We start from the raw sequence: 19,099 nt of genomic DNA on the forward strand, positions 1-19,099 counted from the left end.
AGGAGGGAAGGGATTTCAGTGCCATAGAGTAATTGCCAAAGCAGCCATTTTCTCCAGGTGAACTGATCTCTATTGGCTGGCGATCAGTTGTAATAGAAGATCTTCTACCATTACCTGGAGGTTGGCAACCCTAGTCTTTGTGGCACTTTGTTTCTGGCTCTAGTACTTCTTTGACCTGTATTTTCTATTCCTCCGATAACAAGAGAGGAAAAATAAAATCTAAGAAACCTCTTTGCCTCTTCCGGGTTCTCCCCAACATCAGCAGATCACTCTCCGTGTTTTCTTGTAGCTCAGAAAACTGTCTCTGTGGTACACAGCTAAGAATGTGGTGGTGAATTTAAGGGATTTCTGCCGTGGCTTCAGCAGCCACAGATGGAGTGGAACACCCATCTTCTTCCTCCAGACAAGGTCATGGAGCATGGCTGATGGATTCATTGGATTTATATGTGCTGAACAAGGTTTGCAAATGGCCTAACATATCAGTGGCCTAGTATATCTACAAATTGTGATGCAGCTCGCCTTAGTTTAATTAACTCGCCAAATGAATTTTCAAGATGGGGACCCTTCTGGACTGTGTTTTGGTTGATCCACTGAAAAAAACTGTTCAAATCAAGCACGTCTACCTGGGGGAAAAACTCACATTGATTTCAAAGAGTAAAAAGACCTCTCCTCAGGTCAGTTTTCGGTGCTGAATAACAACTCAACCAGGCAGGAGTAGTAGTAGAAATAATATTATAACTATAACCTGGTTGGCCAATGTGCAAACAAACTGCTGGGCTTGATGGACCTTGGTCTGATCCAGCTTGGCCTTTCTTATCTTCTTACGTTAACTATGACGATGACAGCATATTTATATAGTTCTTGCATATTTAATTTGCTTTATAGACATAAAGCCACACAGTCCTTCAAACTGTTACCTTGTAAAGTAGGTCAGCATTGTGTCTTGATTCAAACTAAAAAGGACTAGCAAGTCAAAGGTACGTCTTTTTCTGTGTGTGTGTGTGCCATTATTATGTCTTGTTTCAAACTAAAAAGGACTAGCAGGACAAAGGTACGTCTTTTTCTCTCTCTCTCTCTCTGTGTGTGTGTGTGTGTGTGTGCCATTTGGTAGAAACCACTGGCCATTTGGTAGAAACCACTGGCCATTTGGTAGAAACGCTAAATTGGCTAATATTAGAAGAAATGTGCAAAAAACAATGTACAGGCAAACTACGTGATGCCAGAGAGACCTAGACAAAATGTATTTTCTGGGAAGGATGTCTTAAAAATCTCGATCCTGAAGATGAAGGGAGAAAAGGATAAGGAGAGGTTACAATCTTGATTTGTCTCGCTTGAATTTGGACAAGCCTAACAAGATGCAGTCAGGTTTTCAGAACCCCATCCCACTGCAGTCACTCCAGGCTGAGATTTGTATCAGCTGTTTGGCCTGCACAACTGTGCTTGGGGACTCCCTGTTGTGCACCAAAGAAGACAGCAGCAGCTCATTATTTCTTCCCAGCTTGTGAACTTTTTATGAGGTCCTGGCAGTTTGTCTGCATTGCTCTTTTCCTGCAGGCACTCATAAAACGGAGTGCTTCATAGGCAGTGCCAGAATCTGACCATCCATCTGCTGATACGCAGAGTACCTTCCACGTACTGCCCAAAATGTTTTTTTAAAAGTTTATTTGGTGACTATTTTTCAGGCTACAACCAGCCAGTGTGGATGCCTTAATTTAAGCCAGGATTTGTCAAGCTCCATTCTGAAAACAATAGTAGAGCCAAATATAGCATTATGGTTAAGAAATGCATCAGGAAGTCCCCACTTCAAATTTTACCCTTTCTATGAACTCAGTAAGAGATCTTCAGCAAGCCACGGTCTCTCAACCTCAGCCCCGATGGGGATTATAAGGCTAACCTACTTTACAGGGTTGTCGTAAGGAATACGACATGATTCATGAAAATTGTGAGAAGCACTATCAATACTAGTGTAAAGAGTGCAAAGTGTAATGGTTCACCATATCACATCACATGCATTAGCTGGGATTCTTGCTACTTGCAGAACTAGTGTCTTTGGCCTTTTATACATGGCTGTTTCCCTCACAGTTACCCCTCCAACGACTCCGGGTCTTTGTTTTCATTATGCTTGCTTTCCCCAACCATCAGAGGTCACCTTGCTCTCCCCCTGCGTTTCCTCGAGTTTTCAAATTTGAGATAAAATAGGTCCCTGAAAACACGGGCAAAATGCGGGGAAACACAGGGGGAGAGCGAGGCAACCTCTGATGGTCCGAAACAGCGTGCAAAATCAAAACAAAGATCTGAAGTTGTCGGAGGGGTAATGGCGAGTGAAATAGCCATGCATAAAAGACCTTTAAGTGTGCATGGAGTATTTTCCCTTCACTATAGTGAAATCGCCCTGACCTGGATGGCCCAGGCTAGCCTGACCTCGTCAGATCTCAGAAGCTAAGCAGGGTCGGCCCTGGTTAGTATTTGGATGGGAGACCTCCAAGGAATACCAGGGTTACTGTGCACAGGAAGGCACTGGAAAACCACCTCTGTTAGTCTCTTGCATTGAAACCCCCCCCAAAAAGGGTCGCCATAAGTCAGCTGTGGCCGTTTATTCATGGAAGGTTTTGCATTGGATTTGCCACTCTTTAGATGCACTTTTCCCCCATCCATATTCTCAAAACTCAACAATAAGCCACCATGCAGAGTTTTGAGAATTCAGATGGGGAAAATGTGTATCTAGAGAGTGACAAATCCAATGCAAAACCTTCCATGAATAAATGGCCACAGTGTGACTTGACAGCACTTTACACTCACATAGTGAAACCACAGTGAGTACAGGGGCTTTCAGATTTCAGGATATAGTTGATGAAGAGGGCTGAGCGTCACTGCTTCCCCTGAAGAGTGATGTTCCAAAGGGCTCTTAGTTAATGAGCACTGGGTACAACCCACAGTGGTTCAGATCAATGAGATGTTGGCCATGGACTGTAGAAAGTGTTGGATGCCATCCCATTCTCTATACTTAAAAGAAACCGACTTTAAGGGCCTAAATACCTTTCTGTTATGGGGCCGTGGAAAATTCTCCAGCTGAATGGATCAAAGTAACCTCCACCTTCCAGGCAGATGATCTTTGGGACCAGTTATCCTGATTCCCTGAAGTAGGTGGATTTGCTGTTATTTCTTATGATTATAACAACTGGGCAAGAAGGAAATTTTGGCAGGTGTAGTTTATGACATGCGGAGGTAGAAAAGCCACTCCTGCTGATACTTCTTGTGCTACACCACTATTAATTCTGCTTGCCAATCAGCAGCGCCCCCCAGCCCAATCAGATATGACAGAACAAGGAATATCTCAAAAGCATAGGTGCTATGGCTCAGCTGACAAGGAGAATCCCCAGCATCTCCAGTGAAAAAGACTAGGCAAGTAGGTGTTGTGAAAGACCTCTGCCTGAGACCCTGGAGAGCCGCTGCTGGTCTGAGCAGACAATGCTGACTTTGATGGACCAAGGGTCTGATTCAGTAGAAGGCCTCATGTGTTCATGAGAGAATTAACCATTCTTATCTGACAGGCACCTGATTGCCAGAGTTAAGGGGAATTAGCAAGCAGATGTGTTAACATGAAGTGTAGCACATGTTAGGATCAGGACATTTTTGTCAGAAGGGCCTAAGAGCCTATCCTCGGGAGTATCAGTTGGCTCCATAGTTGCCAACACTATAGGAAGAGGGTGGGGTGCACAAAGGGAACTTGCTGGGATTCCACTTTGGAGGATGGCATAGAGCCCGCCTCACTATTGCCTATCTGTAAACTAGTTGCAAACCAGGAAAAAGGTGATGGATCAAGGGAAAGGTCACAGCACAGATGAACGGGACCAGACGCAAAGGAGGACAGGACTCCTGAATCTTAGCAGTTGTGTAGAAAAAACAAATTTCGGTAGGTGCACAGCAATTAAAAGATACAAGAGCCCTATCCTTCACTGCTGTCGGTCACAAGCTGTGCATAAAGTACCGTACAGTGCACCAAAATGAATAGTGTAACACGGCGAAAGAGAATGAGTTCTTGTTCACACTTGGTTGGGCCAGTCTCTCATGCAAGCAAATTTGCCCCCAGTGGAGAAGGTAAGTACTGCATCTTTAAGGAATAGCAGTGAAGTAAAGGAGAGGAACAGATTGTTGGTGTTTATACCTTTCTTCTTTGTTGAATTTGGGATTGGCTTCACAGATATCCAGGCTTTTACTGAACATTGTTTTACTATGGCAGGAACAAAGTAAGAAAACAGAGTTACTAATGTGGACATTCATAAGAGATTTGCCTGTTGCAGTCCCTGAGACCCAACCGCCCCAAATTGCCCAACCCTTCTCCAAGAAATGCTCCTAAACAATGACCTTGTTCCTTTAATGACTGATGTCCTGAGATTCTGAAAAGTACCAAGACCTCCTTAAATGGATGCTATTTTCCATTCATATTTGACCTTATTTTGCACCAAGGAAGCCAGCAGGAGATTTGATAGTAAACTTAATTGTGAAGGATTAAGCTAGTAATAGTTGGTGGCATGAAGTAAGATAAATTTCATACAAACCATGGAGTCTACAGTACTTCTTGCACATAGCCTCCCCAAACACCAGTTGCTCCACAGTGCAATGCAAACACCAGTTGCTCCACAGTGCAACGCTAGCATCATTTTTGCCAGCAGAGACACATGTTGAAATTCAGACAGGAACATAGAAAGCCGCCATTATTACACATGGTCAAAAGAATTCAGATTCCATCTGGCAATGCAAAATGGAACACACCTTGTTCCTACAAGTCCTCTCTCATAATCAGAACAATTGAGGAGCAACATTTCTAGATCTAATTAAAATACAAGACTGTAGCCTACACAAATTGGTTTGGAGGATACCAGTTCCTAATATCTTTTGCTATTCTAAATAAAAATGCAAAACAAAATGTTTCCAGTTTATATTCTACTGACTGCAACCCACCCTGTTTAACATAGGTTTTAGGCCCTAACATATACATCTTTTTTGGGGGGGGGGGGATATGTTGCAAGAAAATGCATAGTGAATATGTCAGCTGCTATCTATGACATCGATGTATCTTGGGGGAGATGGATGGCTACGTTTAAATATGATGAACAAGAACAGTTTGATGTACTAAAGTCATCACAAGGAGCCCTCACAAGAACACAAGGAAATGAAGTTTACAGCAATCAAAACAGCAAATGGAGAAGCAAGAGTCTTAACAGAGAAATGTTGACAAACCAAGTTGATTTCAAGGTTTTCATTGCACTCATCTGTTTCCACAGATACCTCATACTTTTTCCTCACAGTACATCTAGCCTGGCAACTAGCAGGCTTAAGTAAGGACAACCAAAGCAGAATTATGCACAACAAATATTTGTGCACTTTTCACTGAAATTGCTCATACTGCCAGGAAGACAATGATGGGTAACAACACATTTCAGACTTCAGTTAGAGATCCTTGCAAAGTTAGCCATCCTGTATCATTACAATTTCTCAATTCATACTACCCAAACCTACAGACTGCAAAACTGGTAATGTTAGAATTCTAGTATATCCTTTCCTCGAGTGGGTGCCAGATATGCGGGATATCAGGCATTTAGAATGAGGTCATCATTACATATACACATTCTGAAAAGAAGCAAGCATTCAAAGAAGCAGGACAACGGCACTGAGGTTAAAGGCATAAGTCACAAGGAAGTGCCTTCCTTATTGAAGCACCCTTACTAATCTTGTGCTATTAAGTGTGGTTCTTCTTCCTTTACATCTAACTAAGAGGTTGGGTAGGCGTTCTCCTGAAGACCCCATTCAGTGCCCAACAAACATCTTGGAAAACCAAGAAAAGAGCACGGTCATTATGTCAAGTGTATGTCTGCACAGCAAGCCTATATTTCCTGCAAATAATAATGTTTCCTGCAAATAGTTCGAAGAATTGTAGTTTGGTGATGGTGCTGAATATTAGAGAGCCCTAGAGTCCCACACAGAATGACAATTTCCAGATCCCTGGGGAGAGGGCATTGTTGTGAAACCCATTCAAATATGTAGCATAGATACACCCCTTGACCATCTTTATTTGGTATTTTGTTACTGATGCTTCTGACAGTGTCCCTGTCTACACTATCTTCAGACACCTGTGTGTTAATTAACAGTTCATGTTTCAAATAATCACACCACAGGCAGTCCACACTGTATATTTCTCATCTGAGGATGGCACACGGTTTACAAAAGCTGAAACCAATAATGATATATCCCCTTCAATGTGTACACTCATGGATCTGTGAGTAATTCTATGGCTGTTCCCTTTCCCTTTCCACAATCACATGTTCTACCTCCCTTCAGCAGCTATTGTCTAATGCATACATACCATTGATACTCCAGGTGTTATTTCTGGCATTTGTTCTGACTCTATAACTTGGACATCATTCATTGGGCATGGATCTTTGAATAGTGCTTCTGAGAACCTCATTTTGGAAAAGTCCTTATCAGGCAACCAGATCCCACTACAACAATGTTTTTTAACACCCAAAGGGGGGAAAATATCAAATACAACAAGGCTGGTGAGAGACACCAATCGGAAATATTTGCCCTTTCCTGATAACTGGCTAGGTGCTCATAGTCCCAAGGTGAGAAATGGCAGGAACTGCATAAGTGGCCTCAACATACTAGGATCTAGTCAAGAACTGCTTTAGAAATCAGGGAATGATTTTCACCTTAATTCAGGGTTTCTTTCACAATCGGTTACTCCTACTTTGCCTTACCTAGGCAAGTGCTTGAATCAAACAACTGGAACATCACACAACATGCTAATTTAGGAAACCAACTTCAGATCAGTCGCAGAAACTCCCTAAAGCTCTGCTCACAGCATTCCAAACCTGGAACATTTCCTTGATAAGCAAAAGCTATAGCATGCTAGATACACTTTTGGAACTGATCAAGGAGCTGAAGAAGCGCCTGGCTATAATGCAGTAGTAATTCAGCCCCAGCATGCTCACCCTTAAAAAGAAATTTTGGGTATCCAATTGCTAGACGTTTCAGAACCTAAAATGATACAAATATTTCCCTGTATACCCCAGCAATAACAGACTATTAATAAGAGAACTTCAAGCAGTTCTGAGACCTTCTTGTGTTTTTCATATGAGCTGGTCACCAACCAAAATGTTAGGAGAGGGATCTCTTCCTGGTGAATAAATTGGCACGTACAGAGTTAATTAGTACATTTCTAAATTATTTAACATAAGTGGGCTTTCTGTCTTTTAGTATTAAGACTTTAATCCCCATTCAAAACAACCAGAAGGCTACATAGAGATTTACTAATCTTATCTCTTTTAGGAACATCATTGTTACCGCATGTTATTAACCATAACACCATGGCCACCATGTTTCCTCAGTCAATGAGAAAGCTGAAATTACACATTTCATATTATTGCAAATTCACTTATAATGTTGAGTGCGACCAAGAGCAATGATATTTTCAACTTAATAACGGAGTCAACCTGGCCAGTAGTGGCCTCCTTTAGCTTATGAAGGTCTTGATTCGTGATTTTTCCGCAGCGCTTCTTTGAACTTCTGCCTGAGAAGCAAGGGCTTCACCAAAGAGGTAATATCAAAGAGCAGAGATGACTTCCTGTAATGAGCATCTTATTCTTTAAAACGTTCCATGAAATCATGCCCGGGGAACTTAGACCAATGCTGTAAATGGCACTGGTTTCCTGGCTTTGGGCTTTGGGGACCACCTACCTCTGTCCATGCTGTGCCATTTCAATTGCCCTGCGAGCTGGAACTGGGGAACCTCCGTCTGTCACACTCAGGACTTCCATTGATTTCCTCTCCGGCCTCCGCTTCCCATGCCTGTTCAGCATCGGAGAGTCCACGCGCTTTCTGGGAGGGTCTTTATGCAGAGATAACACAGTCAACTGAGCATGGCTACAAATACTTCGGAGGCTGCTGGCTGACAATATCTTACTTCCCAGAAGCCCTCTCACCAAATTTACTAAACCGGCAGTGACCGGAGAATCCTGACGGAGATAAGAAATGTCTCCATCCTCCCCTCAGCCACATCTCACGCTTAATACTACCTCATTTTGGCCATACCCTGGGTATCTCTTAGCATAGAAACAGAGCTGTGGTTGATGGTTGGGATGTAAAAGGAACTTTTCCTGCTTGGGGGGATATAAGTGCCAAGAAATTTGTGTCGAAAGTAATTTCTCTTTGTCATACTCATTTCTTTTTTTGACTGTTTACTAATTATTAAAATGAAACTACCACAATTCTCCAGACAAATTTGGCAAGCAGAAGGGCTAATGGGCTTATTTAGAGAAGGAGATTTTAAATTATTTCCTTATAACCAATTTCATAGTTATACTCAATAGGTAAGAATAAGTTCTGATGTGTTTTCAGGTCTCATCGCAGTCAAAGTTACCAGAGCAAAGTTTTTTTTTTTAAATAAGAGATATTTTTGTATTACACTTTTGCAGCGGTATGAAAAGGGGCTATGTATATGTTTTGAGGAACTGCTTAATAGAGAATGAGGAAACTGAGGATCTTAGCCAGCCCTCCACCTCCACCCCATATAGAGGAGGCCAGAAACTTTGGTCCACAGAGAGAAGAAAATATCTTTCCGAGAGAAGGGAATTACAAACATAGAAACAAAAAGCAAAGGAGATAAAAAGAGATGAGAACAAAAGAATAAAGAATAACACCTCTCCTTTAGCACATGCTGGAATTCAAAAGCCAGCACCTATTGCTTGGGTCTAATTTTTCCCAGGAGCTCTGACATAGAAAGAAAGGGGAACACTTTTTCCGCATGACATGCATCTTTGAAGGAAATGATTTCTCTAGCAACTATTATTAAACTATTGCCGCTTCCCTGATCCGTTCCTCTCATCTCATTGTTCAGGGCCACGGTTAATGGCTAATGATGAGATATTCATCAGAAGCATGATTGCTCTCAATTAAACCTTGCTCTGCGTTCCCAGAGATACCGCCAGGAGCAAAGTAGTTGAACTTACCCACCCTACTCCCCCTGGGAAAGGAAACCCAACTAATATTTGAATAATAATTCACATGACTTCTAAAATATGATGACACATCATACAAATATATTCAGCTCAGCGATAAAGCTATCAGGGAGGAGGTTTTCTTAGAATATGAAATAATGGCATGCCTGTGATGCCTGTGAGAAGCAGGAAGAATGGCTACCTCATATACTTGAGGCATGACATTGCACCTTCATGCATGGAACGTGAAAGTTGAACTGCTCCCGAAGTTGAAGTTTTGGTAGAAAAATGACCCCCTGTTCCTTTTCTGCCAAAACACATAGCCTTTAGGATGTCAGGAGCAGCAGCTCAGGAAAAAGACCCTTCCATAACTTCCTTTTAATTTAAGCTTTTAATTTAGATTTAATGAGAAAGAGAGAAATGTTGTATGCAGTTCATTTGAAAGCACGGGGTTTGCTGGAAACACGCCATTTCTTCGGTTTGTGTCTATCTTTCTTCTTCCTCAGCTTCGAACATGTTGGGACTTGCTGGGAGATATAGGGGTCCCTGACTACAGCTCCGGTCCAAAGTTCCAAGCACCCTGCGACAGAGCTTCGACTGTCACGTGCTTTCATTTCAGTGACCGGGGCAGCTCCACGCACACAGAGAGATGTGCAAGCAGAGGTGGAGCCTGCTCCACTGAAGGGAATTTGAAAGCCTTTGGAGCTGCAGGCGTTCTCGATGTATGCTGGAATTTTTACAAACACAAGGAGCTTTCGTGTCAGGCTGAATATTATCATGTGCTATTTCAATTCGTCACGATAGGAAAGAATGATACCAAAGTAAATGGATCACGAAGTTCGTACTATCTGTTGCTTTAAGTAGGTTCCTGGGATGTGGACTGGTATAGTATAGCCCAATCACGTCAGATCTTGGAAGCTAAACAGGGGTCAGTACTTGGATGGGAGACCACCAAAGAAGACTCGGTAGGGGAAGGCAATGGGAAACCACCTCTGCTTAATCACTTGCCTTGAAAGCCCCTTGCTGGGGTTGCCATGAGTCGGCTGTGACTTGACAGCACTTTACACACACACACAAGTGTGTGTAATTCCTACTATGTAATTTTTGTATCATTTAATGTATCGTGTTAATGGATCTCTGGTTGACTCCAGATTTGTACAAGTCAAATCCGATCGCATTGTCTATTGAATGTCACATCTTGTTGACAGTATTGACTTATTCATTGTAATCCACCTTGGTCCCAGTGTGAAATGTGGACTATAAATAATGTACATAAATAAATCTTTTCTGGATATACCTATTTCATTTCTAGGAGGCAGGTCCTCATCCTCGTGACTGGGATACCTCTCTTTCCGATCAAGGAGGAGAAAATAAATCATTTTCTCTTGGTTTTCTCTGGGAAAACAACAACAACAATAGTTCATGAAAACTTTCTAGCATTCTGAAGAAAAATAAAACTCAGCCCCAAATTCATTTGAGAACTTAGAGCTGGATCAAATGTTATTTGCACAGTTTTACTTGCATGAATAACTACTCCTTGAAGAATGGATACTCCTTGAAGAATGCATTGCTCACAAAAGTAAATAACTGGCTTGGCCAGTTATTACCATGGGTATGCTGGCAGTAGTAATGGCTGCACAGGTTCTAATCTATGTATTCCACACAACTCAAGTGTACTTGAGTGTGTGTGTGTTCAATTCGTGCTTACCCTTTGAATGCCAATTTTTTTAAAAAAGAAGTAACTTAACGTATGGAAACACTGCATAGGATGTAAATATGTTTTCCCAAGGACCCAGCCACAAACACCATGGCTGTACAATCTGCATTCATTTCAATGGGCCCTGTACCATAAGCAACATTACTACTGTATTTACTTGAAAGGAAAACAACCTTAAAGGTAAAACAGTCCCCTTAAAAAAACATATTATTGGGCATAACTTTAACTTGTATGCAAAGGTAAGACAACCTGCCCCCCTTTTTGACAGCACACCTGTGAAAAAAGCTACACTTGCATTTCAGTAAATTCTAAACTCCATTGAATAGATGGATCAGGGCAGCAGGCAGTACCTGGTCATTCTTGTCTCACTGCTGGCTCTGATGAAGGACTTCTTTCTTAGGAGGGACTACAGCTCATTGAGAAAGTGAATGCTTCCCATGTACAGGACCTATGTTCCATCATCAATTCATTTCAATTAGGGTTCTCAGGGAAAACCATGGAAAATCCCTGCTTAAGGGCTTATTCAACTGTGCAGCTATAGCATGTAGTACCTGCCAGGACCATACTACTTCAGATTGCAGTTGGGTGAGATCATATATTTGAATATCTCCTCCATACCCCAAAATTCCCTGCACACAGGAAACGAGCAAGAAAAATGACTTCTTTTTCACATTGATGAATATTTGAATACACAACCCATTCACCTGTAGTCTGAAGTGGTACAGCTCAAAAAGGATTACATAATATAACTTATCATGATGTAACAGTATTTCTGTCAAGATGGCATCAGCAGTCAGTAACCTTTAGGAGCCAAGTACAAAATCTACTGCCACTGCGGACTGACAGTACTAAGCTATATGGATCACTGATTTGACTAAGATACCCTGCTGTAATGCACAATGCTATGAATTTTTTGCCAGCCGACTATCTCACTGACTTAGAGATTCCTAAGTACCAGAAAATCTGCACATTGGTATGTTTAAATGCCTTGCCCTCAGCTTTCCTGGAAGGCAGATATCTTCACATTCTTTATTCCCAACAGGGTTGCCCTTGTCAAGTGGGAAAGGTTGAGACAGTTGACCACATATTATTACACTGTCCCTACTCTAATGATATACATTCCCAATATATTACACCAATTTTAATAAATTCCCCAAGAATTTCAGAGCAATTCTACACTTCCCTCCTCCTTTCAGACTTATCTAAAGAAATTACTCGTAATGTAACAACATTTTGTATAATGGCACGCACAACACAAAAGCAGATGGTTGAGTCTTCAAATAATGGAATCCCTCTATTGTGAAGTTAGTGCAAGAATTTTGAAATGTTGGATTATAATGGCATAAATAAGTCTTTTGGGGGGTCATGGTATTGTACGTGGCAGTTTTTATTGTTTTTATTAATACTTTTCGAGCTGATCTTGTATTGAAATAAACTGAACAGGAACAGGTAAACTCTAGGAGAGTTTTTCATGTCCAGAAGAGTTGGGAATATAGGCGATCCAGAAAGAAAGAAATCCATACTGTAAAGTGAGTTTATGCAATACAGGATAGGGTTCCTGAATGTGTAATAGTTGTTTAAAAGAGGGAATTTCAACTGCTGCAGTTTGCCATATAATGGTGCTGCAAGGATGCAGAAAGTCTTTCCTCTGGATTGTAACAGTGCAATCCTAAGAATATTTTCCTGGCAGTAAACCCCACTGAACAGGATTCTGAGAAAAGCTGCTTTGGATTGTTCCCAACATTATAGAGGCCCTGTGTCTTCTATTTCCTCTGGTAATAGTGAACATACACCCATGGAACCTATATTACAAAAAGACTTCAGAAGTGCTTACTCTTCCGATAACAAGTCCTGTAAGAGTTTATTTCTGTCACGGAAGCAACCTAACGAATGCATGCTGTCTAAAACATCAGGATCAATGTCCTCCAGGGAAGGGAGAGAGCGAATTTGCACCTTTCGAGGAATTGGTTGTTCTGGTTCTGGCTCATTCTTACCCCCTCTGCAAAATAGAAAAAAAGTAAAACATGGCAACATTAACGGCGGTAACAAGACTGTAAAAAAAAAAAAAAAAAAAGCCAACTGTCTTCCCAAGGAGGATGCCTTCGCCAACATTCCTGTCTTTAGAATTCAACAGGAGACAAACGACTGCAATACCTTGCAGATCCGGCCCTGTATAAAGTGTTTTCTGTGTGTACCCTATCCAAGAGGCAGCGCAAACCTCACAGCAACGTAACTAACAACCTAACAGCTGGGCAACGTTTCAGTGCCATATGCTCGTTGATCACTGGGCACAGACTCCCTGCTGCAATTACAGGTGTTGCCCCGTGAACGGATCAAACCTTGGGCTACAGGCTGACAAAGTACCACTTTGTTCACGGATTCATTATCTCTTGAAGTGTGAACAGGTAGCAGTTCCTGCTTCTAAAGCTTCCACTCCAACAGGTGCGGCATATGTAGGCAACCTGCATTTTTATGACTGATTCTGTATTTTAAGCACTGCATGCTCATCTTAAGTGAAGGCACCTTGAACGAGGTCATAGATGAGCTATTTCAAAATGGCTGTCACATCAACAGTCATTTTTAAAATATGGGCTGACATCCTTTTCTCAAACATTTTGACAGATACTTATTTTTGGATTTCATAGTCCATCTTCTTGAATTAAGCACTTTCCTAGATGAAGGGCCTTTCCCATGGCTGCAATGCTACCTTCTCTTAGTGGCTTATTCCTGGTTGTCATAACCAGTGATTTCTCCAGCCCCACATAATTGGAGAGTTGTGTTACCCTCTTGGTAGAAAATAACTTTTGTTACGGGATGGAACCGCTGTTACGGGATGGAACCGCAAAGGATGGGATAGGTGCATAGCTTCCAACAACAACAAAAAAGAAGCAAAGAGAAAAGTTCAGCATTGGTAAGACATTCAAAATGGCATGAGGAGGTGGGACAGACTCTTCTGATGGGCCTGACAGCCCCAACACAGGAACCACCCATGACACTGGAACAACTGTATTCCTTTCCCCCCTTTTTATAAGTGTTATTCTTGTTTTATACATGTCTTGTTTGTGAACCTCCTTGAGTAAAACTTTTGGAAAGGTGGCAATAAATTTCAGTATAAATAAACAACCTCAGAATGCACCAAGAAGGTTAGCTGAAAGACATGGCTTTTCAATAACGCAGACTGAAAATTTTTACCGGAGCAACAAAGATCTCTCTGACATGTGCACCCAAGCGTCACTTTGTTATCATCCCATTTTATTTTTAGTAGGGTGGCACTTTAATGCGATTCAGAAACCAAAATCTTATTCTTAAGTACTCGATGAAGGGCAATTCAAGATGTATATTATATTAAAAAAATCTAAAACACAGTGCCCCTTTAAAGTAATTAGCTGTCTTTTCAGCATTTGACCTGTCAGAACAATGCATGTTTGGAGACCTCTTCCATCTCCCTTATGATGTTATCTCCCACATGGCATAACAGCAGATCAACAATCACACTGGCGAATCTTTGTAAGTCCTGTTCGTGCTTAAAAAGGCAGACAGGCTACTGAAGGGACACCCCGCCTGCAGATGCTTTTTCGCTTCAGCTGCATGAAGGTAGAAGCCCTGGAATGCTGGGAAGATACCCAGATACTTTGCCTGTGATGTTTCGTGTTGGATTCTGTTCAGCAATATCCAAAAGGGAAAGTGAGCATCAGACTCTGACAGAAGTGTTCAAATCAGGGACAGAAGAACGTGGGGGAAGGGGGGGCTCTGCAAATTATCCTGCGCTTATTGTTCCCGGGATTTTAGGCTTCATGCAGAAGCTCTACGAAAACCTCTAGCTTCCTGAAAAGCATTACACTTAACAGAGTTTACCATACTTTGGTAACAAAAAAAAGTTACTTACATATACCATATGTGCTTCTGAATGTGTTCTAGCTAAAAGAAAAGAGAAAACAAAAGGAATCAATACTGCAGAAAACAAGTTGCTATATTACACTACTGTGCATTGCCTTCTATAGTTTGGCAAGTGTCAGAGTAGAGTGATATGCTGCATGAGGACTCCAGTCTTTCAGTATTCCCATGAAGGGAGCTGAGGCAGCATTCCTTTGGTACATTTTCCCATCCCATTCGTATATGTGCCTATTGTAGGGTTGCCAGGTCTGGGTTGGGAAATATTTGGAGATTTGGGGGATGGAGTCTGAGGAGGGTGGGGTTTGGGGAGGGGAGGGACCTCAGCAGGGTATAATGCCATAGAGTCCACCTTACAAAGTAGCCATTGGGGAACTGATCTTGTTTGCCTGGAGATCAACTGTAATAGCGGGAGATCTCCAGGTGCCACCTGGAAGTTGGCAACTCTACCCTGTTGCTCCTCATGTTTTGCTAGAACTTCACTACATGTCACACATTTGAGATGAAGGAAGATGGTGGACAAATACAAATGGATACCACAACCTGTCCTTGAACTCATGACATCAGATTCCACAATTCATCCATGCAGAGGAAAATGTAGGTACCATGAGATTTCCCAGTCAAATAACCTCATATATCAGTTATATGGGCCAATTATAATTTCTCTATCTGCTGATGAACAACTGCTGCTTCATTTGTAGAAATCACACTACAATGTCACACAGAGAGGACTGGTCATTTTACTGGTTCTCTTGCTTGCATGAGATTCCCGTTTCCTTAAAAGCTCTGTGGCAAGGAGAGAGTCTACCCTCCATTCTTCATATACACTCCCACACAGAAAGAATTTTTGAGCTTGACAACTGTATGCAGGATCATTTCCGGTGCCTACAACACAGGTTTTCTGACAGTAAAAATGGCCACAAATTTTTCAAAGTGTCACCAATTTAACAGGCATTCCACTCTTCAAAATGATCTATACTGCTGAATTCACACCCAACAACAATAACATGGAATACAAAAAAGGTGCCTCAAAATGGCAAGTAACCTTTGGCTTACATTTTCAGTAAAAAAATCACAAAATGTAGTAAAAAGTAGTAAAAATATATCCCTCCTATAGAGCATAGAAAAGTAATTCTAGGTCTGCACCTAATACAAAATAACTTGCTGCAACAACAGACAAAGTTTGTTTCCAAATATCTGATACACCGAGCATGCAAAGATGACCCAGGAATCCTAGAGTCAGAATATGACCTATCCAGAGAACCAAGAGTTTGTATAATATAATCTAACAGAGGCAGAAGTGTGGAATGGAGGGGCACTGGGAGGTGTAGGGACCGACCAGAAGCGGACCAGGCATTTATATATAATTTCTATTAATGGTAACAGTCTCATGGTAGCATGGCTGTGTGAAGTATTCATTGCCATTTGGTAGCTTGAACAGAAGAAGAGGAGTTGGTTTTCATATGCCGACTTTCTCTACCACTTAAGGGAGACTCAAACCAGCTTACAATCACCTTCCCTTCCCTTCCCTTCCCCACAACAGACACCCTGTGAGGTAGGTGGGGCTGAGAGAGCTCTTAATAGAGCTGTAACTTGGCCAAGGTCATCCAGCTGGCTTTGTGAGTAGGAGCAGGGAAACAAAACCAGTTCCCCAGATTAGCCTCCGCCGCTCATGTGGAGGAGTGGGGAATCCAACCCGGTTCTCCAGATCAGACTCCACCGCTCCAAACCACCGCTCTTAACCACTACACCATGCTGGCTACTATCTTATAATGGTCTGGATACAGACTACATTTCCCAATGGCAGAATATAACTTTCCTGCCTCCCCGTTCTCACTGCAGTTCACTCATCTCCAAAAAACACTTTTCCTCTGGGATAGACCCTGAGGAGTGACATGAATGGGTCTACAGCAGGAAGGGGGGGGAATCGGTCGAAGTGGCTAATTTAGTCTGGACCCAGCCCAACATCAGTGAATGTATTATCAGCTAAAGCAAGAAAGCCTATTATGTGACAGGTTTAAGCCTGAGTGATTAGCTAATCATACAAATGGACAGTCGGTCAAGCTGGTGAGAATATTAAAGTGATTTTAATACAGCTCTTGGGACACTTTGTTGGAATGGGCATGAAAGGACAACAACAGAAAACAATAAAGTGTATTATAAGTTGCAATTAAAAATAGGCAAGCTTCTGTACCAAAGTAACCCAAATGCTACAAACAAAGGTATCTTGCACGTTTTGCCCATTTATTATCATTCCGTTCTTGCTAAAATGAAACCCTTCCAGTACTGGAAATTCTTCTCAAACCAACTCTGGCTTCCTACATTTCATTTGGAATTTCCCACATGGTTTGAAGCCTCTCTTCCCAGCCATAAGAACTTGAAGCTTGCATTCGTTGACCAAAAAAAAAAAACATTACATTTTTAAAAGCAGATTGAGGATGGTGAATTCTGGTGTAGTTTAGGTGCCAAAAACACTGGGCGTCTTTAGAATTGTGAAGTCATGAAATCTACAGTGAATGCCTTCATACCGTCAGTCGTTTCGAGGAGTCCACTTCAATCATCCCCCGCAAGAGATTTTGACAATCTGGGGGGATGAAGTGTGGCATATGGAATACACCACGTTTCACTTTCTCCAGCAGCTGCCGCAAGTTATCATCGTCGAATGGTAGAGCACCCTGCAGGAGCACGACGGAGGACGAGGGGACAGAGGGAAAAGAACAGGGGAAGAAGGTGAATGAATGGTGAGCAGTTATAAGCTAAGAGGAAAAGAAGATGAAACATTAAGAAGATTGGTCCATATTGTGCCATCATGCCCTCGTGGGCAAATTCCTAGTAGAAGACAAATTCCTAGTAGAAGACATGATTATCTGCTCCTCGGTTCAAAAAACCAAAAAGTTGCTGTTTTGGAGTTTTTAATCCTAGAAGTTTTCAGGTGGCCAGAAGGAACTGCAACTGACCAAAATATAAATCATCATCATCTTCATCATCATGAAGCATTTTGGTGTCTTTATTCAGCACACCCAGCTCAGAAAGCAAGATTGCCACTAGCTTCTCGTTCCAACCAAATTGCTGGGATCAGTGTCTTGTGAGTTAAAGGTTGGAGGTTCTTCCACTAAAAAAAAAAAAATCTAGAGGCTGCAGCTGAACTTGGCATTTTTAAAATCACAATTCAGTTTCTTTTTTTTGAATTTTTTTATTGCTTTTTATAACACATATAGAAAAGAAAAAATATAATAATAAAAATAAAATCATAATTCGTACAGCAACAAAAAAAAAACATAAAATACATATAAAACATATACAGTTTCAACCATATCTTCTAAGACCGACTCGAGTGTCATCTGGGACCCCAAGATGGGAAGCCACCCTCCCCAGTCCCATTTTTTAATGTGACTCGACTGAAATTAAGATTTGGTAGAATGTATGAGTGGATGCAACTCAGCACAAGAATGACAGAGTAACTGTATTCATTCTATCTCTCCAAAAGAATATTTTGGACACAATCAAACCTCTTGTTACTTTAAAAAAAATTGGCTGACTGACACTGGTGAAAAGACTGAACAGCGGGACTTCATTGATAAATTGCAAATTACCCACAAAATCAATTACTTCTGTGATTTTTTAAAACCTCATCTCCTTTGGTGGTCTCTCAATTAGAGTAAAAAGCTTTCAAACAATTGGATCCCCTCCCCTGTATACTAGAAGCAGCATTTCAGAGTTGTGGGGACATATTTGCCATGCTCTTTCCCTATGGGAAGGATGTAGAGAAGTTGCATCTGCGAGTTATTGAAAGTCAGAGAGAGAGAAAAGGCAAGGAAGATGTAAAAGATGTCAAAATCTAGGGGGGGAAACACAGGAGCATTTTTAAAAAAATAAATAAGTTAGTGAAGAAGATGACTCACCACTAATAATGCAAATAAAATAACTCCACAGCTCCAGACATCCGCTTTCCTCCCATCATATTTTTCTCCCTGTGTAGTATGGAAATAAGATATTTCAATTAAGGTTAGTCAGAGAAACAATGTAGGTGCCCTTGCATTTAGAGAGAGGGTACAATGCATAACTATTTCCCCCAAATAATAAAAAAACCGGTTCGCTCTCACCGATAATTTCTGAGCAAGCAGGGGAAAGGGATTGTTAGTGGTTCCCCCCTTCTACTACAGATTTCCAACTTCTCTGCCCCCCACAGAAGCAACATCTGGTGGATACTCTGGGCTGTAGCAGGAGGGGGGAGGCACAGATGTGCTCTGCTGGTGGAAATACTTCTGTCAGTGGAGATTTGGGCAGTGTCCAAGATGATAGATCAAACAAATCTCAAGTCCTGCACAAAAAAATTGCATCTACCCTCACACAGAGGGATTGGCGTAGGCCTTTTACTTGCCTTCATTCTCTAAGCAGAATAGGGTTGCCTTCTCCACTATCAGCGGGATATTTTTGGGGTGGGGCTTGAGGAAGGCGGGGTTTGGGAGGGGAGGGATTTCAATGCCATAGAGTC

General features: G+C 41.7%; 1 protein-coding gene across 13 annotated transcripts in view; it reads right to left on the bottom strand.

The window, feature by feature from the left end:
• The window catches only part of BRSK2 (BR serine/threonine kinase 2), a 528,760-nt gene that overhangs the window by 80,383 nt on the left and 429,278 nt on the right, over window positions 1-19,099 (bottom strand). For 7 of the 13 annotated variants that reach the window (XM_056850713.1, XM_056850714.1, XM_056850715.1 and 4 more), the window contains exons 7-13: window positions 18,507-18,575; window positions 17,133-17,279; window positions 14,600-14,631; window positions 12,548-12,712; window positions 10,294-10,391; window positions 7,738-7,888; window positions 4,166-4,231 (exon numbers count right to left, since the gene is read on the bottom strand). In XM_056850713.1, the coding sequence (XP_056706691.1) occupies window positions 4,166-4,231; window positions 7,738-7,888; window positions 10,294-10,391; window positions 12,548-12,712; window positions 14,600-14,631; window positions 17,133-17,279; window positions 18,507-18,575 (728 nt within the window). The remainder of the gene's footprint in view (window positions 1-4,165; window positions 4,232-7,737; window positions 7,889-10,293; window positions 10,392-12,547; window positions 12,713-14,599; window positions 14,632-17,132; window positions 17,280-18,506; window positions 18,576-19,099) is intronic. The other 6 variants (XM_056850720.1, XM_056850719.1, XM_056850718.1 and 3 more) reach the window with 1 other exon arrangement.

The sequence above is a fragment of the Euleptes europaea genome, chromosome 6, assembly GCF_029931775.1.
Source record: "Euleptes europaea isolate rEulEur1 chromosome 6, rEulEur1.hap1, whole genome shotgun sequence".
Classification (NCBI taxonomy): domain Eukaryota; kingdom Metazoa; phylum Chordata; class Lepidosauria; order Squamata; family Sphaerodactylidae; genus Euleptes; species Euleptes europaea.